Source organism: Fistularia commersonii, chromosome 31 (assembly GCF_037954325.1).
Source record: "Fistularia commersonii isolate RoL2024-O1a breed Wild chromosome 31, RoL_Fcom_v1.0, whole genome shotgun sequence".
Classification (NCBI taxonomy): domain Eukaryota; kingdom Metazoa; phylum Chordata; class Actinopteri; order Syngnathiformes; family Fistulariidae; genus Fistularia; species Fistularia commersonii.
In genome coordinates this window covers 6,488,222-6,501,013 of record NC_141314.1, presented here as the reverse complement: position 1 = coordinate 6,501,013, position 12,792 = coordinate 6,488,222, and the positions used below count along the sequence as shown (strand labels likewise).

The window sequence follows — 12,792 nt, the reverse complement described above, 5'->3', positions numbered from 1 at the left end:
ACGTGCAGGAGCTTCAATGGAGACCCTGCATTGTCCAGATGTGTGGACGAGGGTGTGATGGCTTGGAGCTCGATATGTGGCCCTGTGATTGGTCCAGTGTGAACCCCGCCTCTCGTTCAATCAAGGCTGGGATAGGCTTCGGGTGTGAGTGCGTCAGCAGTGCAGAGAATGAATGAATGAATATATGAATAAATGAATGAATGAATGAATGAATGAATATGAAATACATAATTCTTGTCAAAGTCTTCTTCTCATAGCTTCCTCTTCTTTTCATTTTAGCTTTTCCCTTCAGGGGTCGCCGCAGCAAATCAACTTTCCCCATCTAACCCTATTCTCTGTATGAGATGAGAGAGATGAGAACAACTTTATTAATCCCGAAGGAAATTGTTGTGCCAGAGTTTCAAGTAAAAAAAAACAAAAACAGTGATAGATAATAGTAGAAAGTAAAAAAAAAATATATCCTCCTTTCTCACACCAACTATCTTCATATCCTTTCTCGCGACGTCCATAAATCTTCTCTTTGGTCTTCCTCTAGACCTCGTGCCTGGCAGCTCCCATTCCAGCATCCGTCTCCCAATATATTTACTCTCCCTCCTCTGCGTATGACCCAACCATCTCAGTCTGGCTTCTCTGACCTTCTCTCCAAAACATCTAGCATGTGCTGTTCCTCTGATGGACTCATTCCTGATCCGATCCATCCTGGTCGCTCTCAAAGAGAACCTCAACATCTTCATCTCGGCGACCTCCAGCTCTGCCTCCTTTCTTTTCGTCATTGCAACCGTTACTAGGCCACGCAGCATCGCCGGTCTCACCGCTGTCTGCTCCACCTTTCCTTTCATTCTGGCTGATAATCTTCTATAGCATTGAACCCCTGACACTTTTCCCCTCCCATTCCAACCTGCTCCAACCTGTTTCTTCTTCTCCTGGAAACGTAGCAATTTTCTTCTCGTGGCAACGTAGCAATTTTCTTCCCCCGATGACATCCCGGGGGGGTTATTCAGCTCTGGTCGTGGGCCGTTTGGTGTTTTTGGCGAACCGAAGAAGCCTCTCGGATGAGAGGTGAAACATCTCCAAGGGAAGAAAATCAAGTTGCATGGAGAAGAAGATTTCTCCAAGATTAACCTCGAGCTTGAGGACTGAGAACCTCCACAGACATAGACTTAGATGTTCTGCAGAGGATAAACACCTCGCTGCTCGTGCACGTCAGCGCGCTGGCCGGCGGCACGACTGACGGAGGCCGGTGAACAACAGTGAACTAACCGTGCATCTTGCCTGGGATGAGTTTCCTCCTCCTCTTCGTCCTCTCTCCCCTCCTCTTCCTTCACGTCCTCCGCGGCTCGTGTTCCCCCCTCGCCGCCGTCCGTCTGCGGATCCTCATCGCCGGCTCCATCGCGCCCGTCAGCTAGACCTCCCTCCTTCACCTCCGCCTTCGGCTCGCCCTCCTGCTCCGGCGGCGGGTCGGCGGGCGGCGCGGCGATGGGCTCCACTGCGTTTTCGGGCGGGGCGGGAGAGGGCAGGGCCTGCCCCTCCTGGGTCATGGTGCTCCGGATCAGCGGCTAGAGAAGATCCTCTGAGGACAAACGAGAGGGAGAGGGGAAGAGGAGAGGCGGGGATAAACAAGTCGAACCAGAAGAAGATGGCGGCTGTTTTCGGGCGAATACTCGTTGGATTGTTCCAGATCTAAACCGCAGACAGCGGTGGTCACCTTCAGCAAACAAACAGCCGTGTGTGTGTGTGTGTGTGTGAGAGAGAGAGAGACAGATGCAAACATCTGGAACACTCTGAGGTGGAGGAATCAGGGAGAACGCAGAGAGCGAGAGGTTCCCGTCAGGGTGATCCTGCAGGCTCTCCGTCTCCAGAGGAATCTCCCCGCCGCTGTGACCGAGCAGCGGGAAACGCAAAGACGCCTTCACGTCAGAACCAAACGGCGGCCACGGTTTAAGAATCCGTCTCTGAACTTCTTTTCGAACAAATCGTGCCGCAGCAAATTCGGGAGAAACTTTGACTGAAGGCCAGAAGCGGTTCAGTGACCGAACTCGTGACTCAGCTTGCTCCTATATCAAATGAGAGTAAAATGAAGTGACATGAATCATCTCCAGAACCCATCTCATTCCAGTCTTTAGATAAGACAAATGTGCTTTATCAGTAAAAATCATCATATATAATAAAAAAGAATGTAAAGAAATAAAGGGGTCTTACTAAGTGGATTTACCTTGGAGATGGGCTGAAGATGCCGGCAGAGGAGGAGGAGGTTGGGGGAGATTTTTATTTGTTACTTTATCCTTAACTTTCTGGCTCCGCACTTAATGCTACAATGTGTTGCTAAATGTCACTTTGCTTTATTTTATGCTTAAACCCCAATTATAGATGGAATGAAGCCGCTCCTCCGCTGAATCCATTCCAGACCCACGCTTTTTAAGCAAGAAAAAAGTACTTTCTAAATAGAAAAAATACATAATAAGTAAGAATGTAAAGAAATAAAGTGGTTTTATTAAGTGTATTGACCTTGAAGATGGGATGAAAATGGACTTTTCCATTTGTTGCTCAATCCTTAACTCAACTGCCTGGCTCCACACTTGTGTTGCTAAATGTAACTTTACTTTGCTTGACGGAATGAAGCCGCTCCTCCTTCTAAAACCGTCGACCCGTCCCCGTCCGGCTTCGAACGACTATTCCGACGTCTCGTCCATCCACATTCCCGCCAACCCCGCCCTGTAAACGTCTCCTGTCTTCTCAAAGACGCCGCTCTCCGTCACCGTATCTCAACAACGTCTCCATCTCTTCACGTACAAGTCCACAACACGCACACCTCGCTCGTGTTTTGGCACGATTTTCTCCAGGCTACCTAGCTAGCTCCTAAGTCAGATCTGGGTTATGGATCTCGGGAAACTCCGAAAGCACTTGTAGGTCAAACCTGGCCGCTTTCTTCTTCAAACTGGGGCCGGCGGCGAACGTCCTCCATTCTCTGAGAAGCGCTAATGACCGGCCCTGCGGTCAAGGAGCTTCGGCGGATTCGGTCTGAGCTTCGGCACGATGCTCCGTGGTTTCTAAACTCTACGCAGACGTCTAATCACAACATTAGTAAGTATCCGGTTTTAATTTAGACCAATTATATAATCATATGAATATGACATCCTCTTGATTACAGCAGACGCTGCTATAATGTTGCTGCGCACTATAAATCTGTAACTCCAGGGCTCCTTAAGCAGTAATTCTCGAATGTCCAAACGGTCCCCGAGACAGTAAATCGTGTTAATCGTCTGTCGTGTTTCGCAAAGCTGATGCGGGATTCGGGCCGCCGTTGCGTTCGCTGAGATTTGCAGATTTTTCCAAAGGAGCTGCATAGGCAGGTGAAAAAAGAAAAAGGCCCGGTCGGGCCAAGATGGACGCTCCTGCCAGCGGAACTCTGCGGTTCTGGAGAGGAAATTTCAAGCATTCTTGCAACATTTTAAAAAGAACCGTTAAACGGGGATGGACTTTCAAGGGTGGATGATCATCAGGGGACGCCGAGGTTTCAAATCTGCTTATTTCGGTTTTAATTACCGACTTGGTAAATATGTAATGGAATTTAAATAACGTCCTGCAGCGAGCAACCGTATCTCCTAGAGCTTCTATGCAGATCCAGAAGCTCCCGTTCCTCCAGGGTCTGTGAACCGGTTTGCGTCCAGAGCCCGCCGCCGAACACGCCGTCTGGGTTCAGCCTCCTTCATGGACAGCGCGGTGGAACTGCACGTCTTATGAAGACCTTTCTTTGGTCCTCATGTTTTGTGCACGCCGCTGCCCTGCGACGCTACAAAGGTGTTTTCTGTGGCAGCCGGTTTGACATAAGCTGCTTCCGTTGTGTCCGGCTCCAATGTGGTTCCAGGAAGTAGCCTCGTCAAGGGGAGGCTTCGTGTTATCTCCCCCTTCTTCTTCTTCTTCGCTGGTTTGTTTTGATCTTCTCCCTGCGCTGCTTCACCATGTGAGGAACCCTGTTAGCGGTTAGCTAACTCTGGACTTGTTCTGGGCCAAAATGTAGATGTTCCTACATTTCCGCCCCTTTGAGGCGGAGCACACCAGAGGAGCTCGGAAACTTTTGGTCGCCCTATTTCCTCACTGCTCCGGTCCATGTTGTCCCAAGAAAACATCTAACCAGGAAATATCCACAGGAAGTATTTGTTAATGGGCATGGTCTATGAGTTCCACCAATCACCAACCACCTGTGAGTTCCTATGGAGTGGGAGTAGGGGCTGAGATGGGTTTTCAGAGCTGAGGTCCACCGTCCCTGGTTCCTCCACGGTCCAAATGCACCAAGAACCGGTTTCGTTGCTGAAAAAGGCTCTGGGAACTTAAGAAAGTTCCTTTAGTGAGAACGAAGCTGCAGTTTGAATCGTGCACGTTTAACCAAAGAGAAAACCATCGTGTGCGACGTGAGAATCAGGTCGCGGATCAGGAATGGATACGAAAGGATCGATGGAAAATATAAACCTCTGAGCTCATCGGGCGGATAAACCAGACACGTGTTCAGAGAATCCTCCACAAAGTGCAAAAGAGAGGGAACGTCTGAAAACTGCAGACGCAGCTGAGTGCCGGAGGAACCGGCGTGACTGATTGTCCTTCTCCATCCCATGGCCGCTTTAGTTGGATGCTTCTCAGGAGGCCGCGAGAAGGATGCGGAAGTGAGCGCGTGAGTCATATCTGCGATGGAAGAACATCGGCTCAGCCCCCGCCGCTCCGGGCCGCCCCACGTCTAAATGTTTCATCGCAGCTAGAAACGGATCCTGCAAATTATGCAGAAGCAAATTCAAAACAGCCCCGTCCTTTTCCTCCCCTCTTGCTGTCGATGAAACGTCGGCGCCCCTTCTGAAGTGCATCTCCACCGGCGTGGACTCTTCCGCCTTCCACTCTTTCTTCATCTCTGTGCGGAAGCGGTTCGCGTTATTATTTGCTCAAGAAGTTGCCGTCATGTGAGGCACGTCCCGAAGGTCGGAGGCACATCTGATGATGTTTCCCACTAACTCGCTCACTGGAGGCAAAGTGAAGAACTTCAGATGGTACTTCACATTTCATCCTAGACGTGATGCAGTGATGGAGATGTGGAGGCTCCTCTTTGCCAGCGAGGAACGAGTCCATCAGAGGGTCGGCGCATGTTAGATCAGACCTGGGCGTTTTACGGCCCGCGGGCCAAATCCGGCCCGTTTTGCTTTTTTTTTCTTCCTATTTTCTTTGAATATTTTCGTATTTTCAATCAATACTGAATTTAGAAACTTATTTTTTCATTTTGTTTAATTTTGTATGGATGATTGCGTACAAAATAATGTCGGTCGGTACAGTTATATTATTATCAATGATTTTTAAATTGAAATAAAATGCCAAAAAAATTGAATTATTTAAATTTTCATTCTCATTTTGTTCGCCCGCGCATGAAAATTAAATAAGAAATGTGGCCAAAATAATAGCCCAACCACGTGTTCGATGTTCTGCAGATAAAGCCAGACAAGATGGTTTGCAGGTGGACCGACGAGGGACGGTGAGGATCTGGTAGAGGGAGGCTAAGGTTGGAGGTCTACAGGAAGACCAGAGTGGAAGATTATGGATGGAAGGGAAGAGGACGGGAAGTTAGTTGGTAGAAGCAGGTGATTGGCAGTGGAGACCAAAGGAGGAGAACCTGGACATGATACTGAAACACCAGATGGTCCAAACGTCTTTCTCATTCATATTTTCCCGCATCCATATTTGCCCGCGTTCCCCTGGGTCGACTCGCCGCTCTGGAAACAGGAACGCACGTTCATCTGCTCGACATCGGCGACGGCGACGGCGGCCAATATCCACACGTCCCGACCCAAACGGGCCCGGGCGGAGTTTATCTTTGGAGTTAAAGTTAAAAACGGCAGCTGCGAGCTGGATTAGTCCTCTGGCGGGGGGGCGCTGTCGTGTGTGACATATTCCCATTACCTCTGAGAAGAAAGGCCTGCTGGTTTCAGATTCCTTCTGAAAAGCAAATGCAGAGCAGCCTGCAGCTCCCAGGAGGATCTCAAATGGGTGGAGCTTGGATTTTTTTTTTAGTAAGGGATATCACAATAATTACTGTCAATAGTTGAGATTCATATATATATATTTAAAATCATGACCTTAATTCATCATCTATGCCGCTGAGCCTGCACTGTCGCCTGGGACTGCAAGATAGCGCATACAACCATTCACCCTCTCATTCACGCATCTTAAAAAGACAAACGTACACTCGGCCTTTCATGCACGCATCATATAGACGCAAACAAGCATTCACCCTCTCGTTCACGTCACTTACAGAAGAAAAATCATTCACCCTGTCACTCACACATCATAGAAAGACAACAAAAACATTCACTCTCTCATTCATGTGTAAATCAGAGACATACAACCATACACCCTCTCATTCACACATCATATAGAAACAAAAAAAAATCATTCACCCTTTCGATCACCCATCTTAAAAAGACAAACATCCATTCATCCTGTTATTCACACATCATATAGAAACACAAATTCATTCATGCTCTTATTTATGTGTAAATTAGAGACGTGCAACCATTCACCCTCTCATTCACCGGTCATATAAAGGCAAACGATCATTTACCCGCTCAATCACGCCTCATACTGAGACATAAAACTATTCACACGTCTTATAGTGACATACAACCCTTCACCCTTTCATTCACAGGTCATATAGACACACCAACATTAACCCTCACATTTCAGAAACCATTGAGTCCCTTTTTTCCATTCGAAACATGTCGAAGAGCAAAGAAGGCCCGACGTTATATGAAGCAATAATCACGTAAACACGCAGGAGTTCCAGCAGACGTGTGTGTGTGTGTGTGTGTGTGTGTGTAGGATAAACATCTGAATAAAGTACCATGATGGCGCAGACGCTCCGAAGACGTGATCTGGTGATGCGGAGCCTCCGTTATATAACCTCTCTCTACTCCCGTTATTGAACATCTTCTCCGCTTTCCATCCCAAACGGCCCTCGTTCCAGAAATTTCCGTCCGTGCGGGGCTTTTTTGCAAATCACTACGAGCGACGGGCATCCGTTTACGCGATTATACAAACGTGCATTTACACATTACAATGCTGAAACACACACACACACACACACACACACACACACATAAGCAAAACAGTGACAGAGCTCCATAAATGGAAACAGTGAACTGTTATGAAACCAGACATGGAAAGTGGGAATTCTCCCCAGCTCCCTCGCTCCGTCTCCGGCGTCCCGTTACAAACACACACACACACACACACACACACACACACACACACACACCGGTTCTCGTCTGTTCTGAATTATCTCCTCGGCTCTCAAACAGCCCAAATTCACCCGCAGCCTCTCATTTGCCAGTAATCGAGGTAAATGGGTCTTAGCCGGCAGAGGAAGGGGAGAGCGGTGGAAGAGAGTTAACGTTGCTGGGATAGCAGATGTGTTCACACACACACATTCACACACATCGATGGGTAGAATAAACACTGATGTGTGTGTGTGTGTGTGTGTGGGAGGAGAGTACGTGTGTGTCTTTGTTGTCTCTATATTCAACAGTCCATCCCACTTTTTTGTCAGCAGAACACTGGGGCTCTTAAGGCTTATCAATTTCCTTTAATTGCAATCTGACCGCCTGTCAATCACGCAAACACACACACACACACACACACACACATACACATACACACACATGCATGCATACACACAAACGTGGCTGCTTGCACAATATAAACTGCAAATCCACTGAGCATGACAGCTGATAAAAGCCTGCCTCTTGTGCCTTTTCTATCCCTCCCTCGATCTGTCTGGCTGTCTCTGCCTCGCCCACACACACAAACACACACACACACACACACACACACAATCACGCACATCAATGGCGTAATTTATTGATCACTTAGACACAGAGCCGCGGTCCACTGGGAGCCGAAGGATGCCGAAGCATCGGCGTTCGTTCCTGCCCATAAAGTGCATTTAAAAAAAAAAAATTAAAAAGCACAATTATGGGATGTAAATGCATTATTATGGAAACGGTCGACCCTTTGTTACGTCTCAGCCGTGTCATGCGGGAAACTCGCAACGTTTCATGGAGCGACCTGGAGCTGAACATCTCCGGAACTCAGATCCCAAACTCAGACTCATTCTCGCAGACGCAATGCCTTTATTTAGGTTTTTGCTCCTAATTAGCTTCCAAAAGACCCGCTGCTACGTTTCTGACAGACACTGGAGGCCAGTAATGAGGATCCAGACTTCAAGCCTGCTAGTTCTACTTCTGCAACGACAGCAACAACAACAACTGCGTGACAGACAGCCCACCGGCGGCGCTATGGCAACGCAGCTGTTCCAGCCGGATATGAACCGTCTCATTATTCATTCATTCTTCATCTTGCATTATCTTGCTTATCCTGCACTCGGGGTCTGTGAGAGGAACCCAGAGAACCCCAGAGGAACCCCACGCAGACACGGGGAGAACATGGAGACTCCACACATGGAGTCCCAAACCAGAGATCTTCTGGCTGCGAGGGGAAAGCGCTACCCCGAATATATCTTATCAAAAGTATATCTCGGCAGAAATGGCGATGATGCAATCCCAACTTGGTCTGCGGGTGCGCCGCGAAAGCCAGCTATGCCTTCCGCCAGTTTCATCACGGCCAGATGTGCCTGGCAGAGGAGGAGATTACGGAGGATTCCCCGAGAGTTCACCGAATGGCGGGGCGACACAATAGGCGGGAAAACCCGAGTGTTTGCGCCGGCGGTCCTGCGGCGGGAGGCGACTCCATCAGCGGCGCCTAAATCCCCTAAATCTATCTGTGCGTCCCAGACACAAATCCATTCAACTGGAAGTTCACAAATCCTGTCCGAGGTTCTATTTGGCGTGCCGATGGTGACCAGTCTTAGCCTGTTTAGCGCCATTAGCTCTGCTTTAGCTAGCATTGCGAAGGTCACCAGCAAAGGTTAGCGCCGTTGTAGGGTCTTATCTTGTGAAATGTCGCTAACCAGATAAACAGCAGGAATTAAGTGTTATGATTGGTTGCTTCGTCATCGTTTCTTTCATTATGCAACGGTGTGTGCGCGCGCACGTGTGTGTGTGTGTGTTCTCCTGCCAATGAGCAGCCGCACCTCGGACATCACAGATCGAGGCCTCTGTTCCCTCTCGCGCAAGCGAGGGACTATTTTTAAAAACTGGAGGTGATAATGTAGGCCGGGAAGTGTGTGTGTGTGTGTGTGTGTGTGTGCCAGAAACCTACAAGAAAGCAGTGAGTGGTTGGGGTCGCGTTGGGATCACATCCGGTACAAAGAGGAATCGATCAGATTCGGGTTAAAGCTTCAGAGGGTTGCAGGTTCGATTCCCGAAGGAGTGCGATCAGACGCGGTGATCTGTGATGGAGCTCCACCGCAGCCCTCGTTCTATAGATGACCCACTGACCCTGTTAGCTATACAGCGACTGGATGCAGCGCCGCAGCTGCAGTCCGTGTCCACACACACACACATGCAGTGTCACCTCTTAAAAATGTTGTTGTGCTGCCGGCACAGATGCAGGCAGGCAGGAAGAAATCGTTTCCTGGCCGGCGGCCGGGGACAGGAAGGCCAGAGAATACAGAGCTGGAGGAGCTCCAGCGTGTTTTCCCGAGATGCCGCCGAGCCTCCAAACGCAACCCCCCCCCCCCGCCCCCCCGCACCGGAGAACCCCTCGATATGTCACTTCTACGCCTTCAAGGTCACACACACACACGCTGTCATCGCTGGAGTGCCATCACTCCCACAGCCTGCATTAGAACACTACTCCGGGTGACACGGTGATTCGTCTTGTTTTCGGGCTGGATTCCCGGGGCCTGGCCATTTTGTCATGCAAATCCACTCCAGTGAATGCTTTCACACACACACATACACACACACACAAACAGGCAAAATGCCATTTTGTTGGTTTCTCAAGGATACACCGGCTGCATGCTGCGGCGTCTCTGTTCATGAAACCCCGAGTGGTAAATCTCACAATGGTTGTGATGTTTGTTTTCCCATCGGAAAAGCAGAGAGACGTCTTCTTTGGTTTCTGTAAACGCTGCTTCTGGTGAAGCTAACACCTCCACACACACCTCCATACACACCTCCACACACACCTCCAGTGGGGTAGGGGGCGTTCAGACCAGACCGGACATGTCAACATCTCTAATCGTGATGATAATAGCTTATGATAACAAAGCTGCTATCGAACACTTGTTTTCATTGAGGCTCCAAAAACGATCAGACTGACCCCACACACACACACACACACATGCACGCACACACTCCCCAATGGTCTTTCAGCCGTCTCCGGAAGGTTCTCTGTGAGTCCAAAGGCTCCCCTGACACACTTTTGTGTGACACAAACAAACTAGAAGGGTTTTGTGTGTGTGTGTGTGTGTATATGTGTGTGTGTGTGCATGCACGTGTGTGTGTGTAAGTTAGATATAGGTGGATTTATAGCTAGAGAGATGGAGCGAGACATGTTCTCCCAGCCTCCTTGAGCTGGTAACCATGACAACAGGATGGCTGGGAGTTGGAGCCCAATTGAGGCCGGTGTCTTTCTTTCCGCCCCCCCCCCCCCACCGGAAATAGACCGTCGTTTTCAGCCCCCCCCCCCTAAAAAAAAAACAAAAAAAAACGAAGAAGAAACGCTCTCCTCTTCTTCACCCCGAATCACGGCGTGTAAAGAGAGAGAAGGAAGAAAAAGGCGCGCGCACACACACAAACACACACACACACTCACACACACACCTCCATGAGATCCCGTCTGCTCCGACCCCGTGTTTGCTGCACGATCCCCCGCCGTCCTGGATGAGCCGCGCCGGTGCGATGCTGCGTTCACGGCCCGGATTAGCGAGGAGAAAAGAGAGAGAGAGGAAGAGAGAAAGAGAGAAAGACAGAGAGAGAGAGAGAGAGAGAGAGAGAGAGAGAGAGAGAGAGAGAGAGGAGGGAGAATGCAAAAGCGGGCGGGGAGGAGGGGAGGGTTGGGGGGGGAAGAGGGGATGAGGAGGGAGCGGGGTTGCGGGGCTGGAGGCTTCTTCTTGTGCAGTAACGGAATCCGTTACGTCCGCCGGACCGTTACCGGGAGAAGACGAGACGGTGGCGGAGCCGCGGCTGCTTCACTTACCGGCAAAACGTCTGGAAACCGGAGCTCCTCCTCGGCCCCGCCGCCTCCGCGCATCCACACCGGGGGAATAACACCGGGTCTCCGTTAGCCGCCCCCCTCCCCTCCTCCTCCTCCTCCTCCTCCTCTTCCTCTCCTCCTCTCCCTCCTCCCGGCTGCCCCCCTTCTCTCACGTGTACGCGCGTTGTCTCGATGGATGGATGGATGGATGGATGGATGGATGGATGGATGGATGGATGGATGGATGGATGGATGGATGGCCGTGTCTCCTCCCCCCGTGTCCCCTTCCACCACCCTCCCCCAAGCCCTCCCCTCCGCCCTGTTGATATCAACCGGCGACCCCCACACGCGTCCCGCGCCGGCGTGCTCGTCAGCGGCCGTGCGTGAGTCGGGGGAGTCCGGGGTTCGATTATCGATCGGAGGGAAAGAAGAGAAAAGAAAACAGGATGCAGATGATTAACAGGCACAAACAACGCGGTGCAAAGTCCGAAGTCCTGCAGCGACTGCCTTTGGCGTCTGCCAAAAAAGAAAAAAGAAAAGAGGCGATCCAACGTAAATGTGCGTGTGATTGACGCATGCAAGAGAAGCAAGAAGTCCCAAATGGTATTTTGCAATGTACTCCATATACTACATATTGATGGGAGCGGATCCCGCACTGCATACAAGGGGATCTATCCTACTGGATGATCCTATGCAGGATCAGCCTTTACAATCTGGAAAGTAGTATTCCGTGATCTAAGGAGTAGTATGAGATCATCCTACACCATCTATAAGAAGTGCATAATTGTAGATATTGTATGTTGTTGTTTACTATGCTATCAATGGATGATTCTACGGGTAGTAAAGGTAGCATGAGGTGCGTTGAGGTACATGGCTGCTGAGGCACTGACTTCATCATTATCACATTTATGAACCCTACAGAGTAGCTTATTCACCATTTGATTTTTAAAATGTCATATCTTCACACATACAAACTGTATGCACACAAAAAGTACATTTAATTAAAAAAAAGTTATTATGGTCTTGCCTTTACTTATAAATGAAGTCCATGCCAGTCCAATTTAGAAAATGGTTTGGATATGTAATCCTCCATTTTGAAAGTGAGGAGAAGAAAAAATTAAATGGATGGCTGCACTTGACTTGCTAATTCTAGATTACCGTCAAAAAGTCCCTGTAATCGCGAGCGCCCCCTACCGTGAGGCAGGAGAACTGCGTGCCTCACTTAGTGGCTCACCGCTGCCGTTTTCTGATCGCTCAGCACTAGAAACTAGCAACACACATACAGTTGTTGATAAATTGGAAATGTAGCTCATGGAACAAAAGTGTTTAAACATTGTAACAGCGACAAACAGAGAGACGGCAATCCGGTCCTAGTGCAGAGCATGCCGGCAGTCAGCCGTCGTTGCACAATCTACTTTGAGGCTCAACAGTCCGCGGCCTCACCGCACGCCTCTTCTCAGTATTTGAACAATAAATGTGAAAATTCATCCATTTTGAATAAAAGACAATCTAAAACTGGCGAAATTAAATGAAAAATACCTTTACAGTGCAAATCACTGATAAATTCCATTGAATTATTCATCATCTATACTACCAATCAGAAGTATAGGTAGTAATGGATGATCCTATTGGCAGTAAATGTAGTATTCGATGATCCCATGG

The 12,792-nt window shown here is 49.2% G+C and overlaps 1 protein-coding gene across 4 annotated transcripts in view; it reads right to left on the bottom strand.

Annotated features, from left to right (window-relative positions):
* The window catches only part of psd2 (pleckstrin and Sec7 domain containing 2), a 38,127-nt gene extending 26,880 nt beyond the window's left edge, over positions 1-11,247 (bottom strand). The window contains exons 1-2 of one of the 4 annotated variants that reach the window (XM_086178682.1): positions 11,134-11,247; positions 1,261-1,570 (exon numbers count right to left, since the gene is read on the bottom strand). In XM_086178682.1, coding sequence (XP_086034808.1) covers positions 1,261-1,538 — 278 coding nt within the window. In that variant the 5' untranslated portion in view covers positions 1,539-1,570; positions 11,134-11,247. Of the gene's footprint in view, positions 1-1,260; positions 1,571-10,757; positions 10,855-11,133 lie in introns of those variants that run through there. The other 3 variants (XM_086178685.1, XM_086178684.1, XM_086178683.1) reach the window with 3 other exon arrangements.
* Between the last annotated feature and the right edge of the window lie 1,545 nt (positions 11,248-12,792).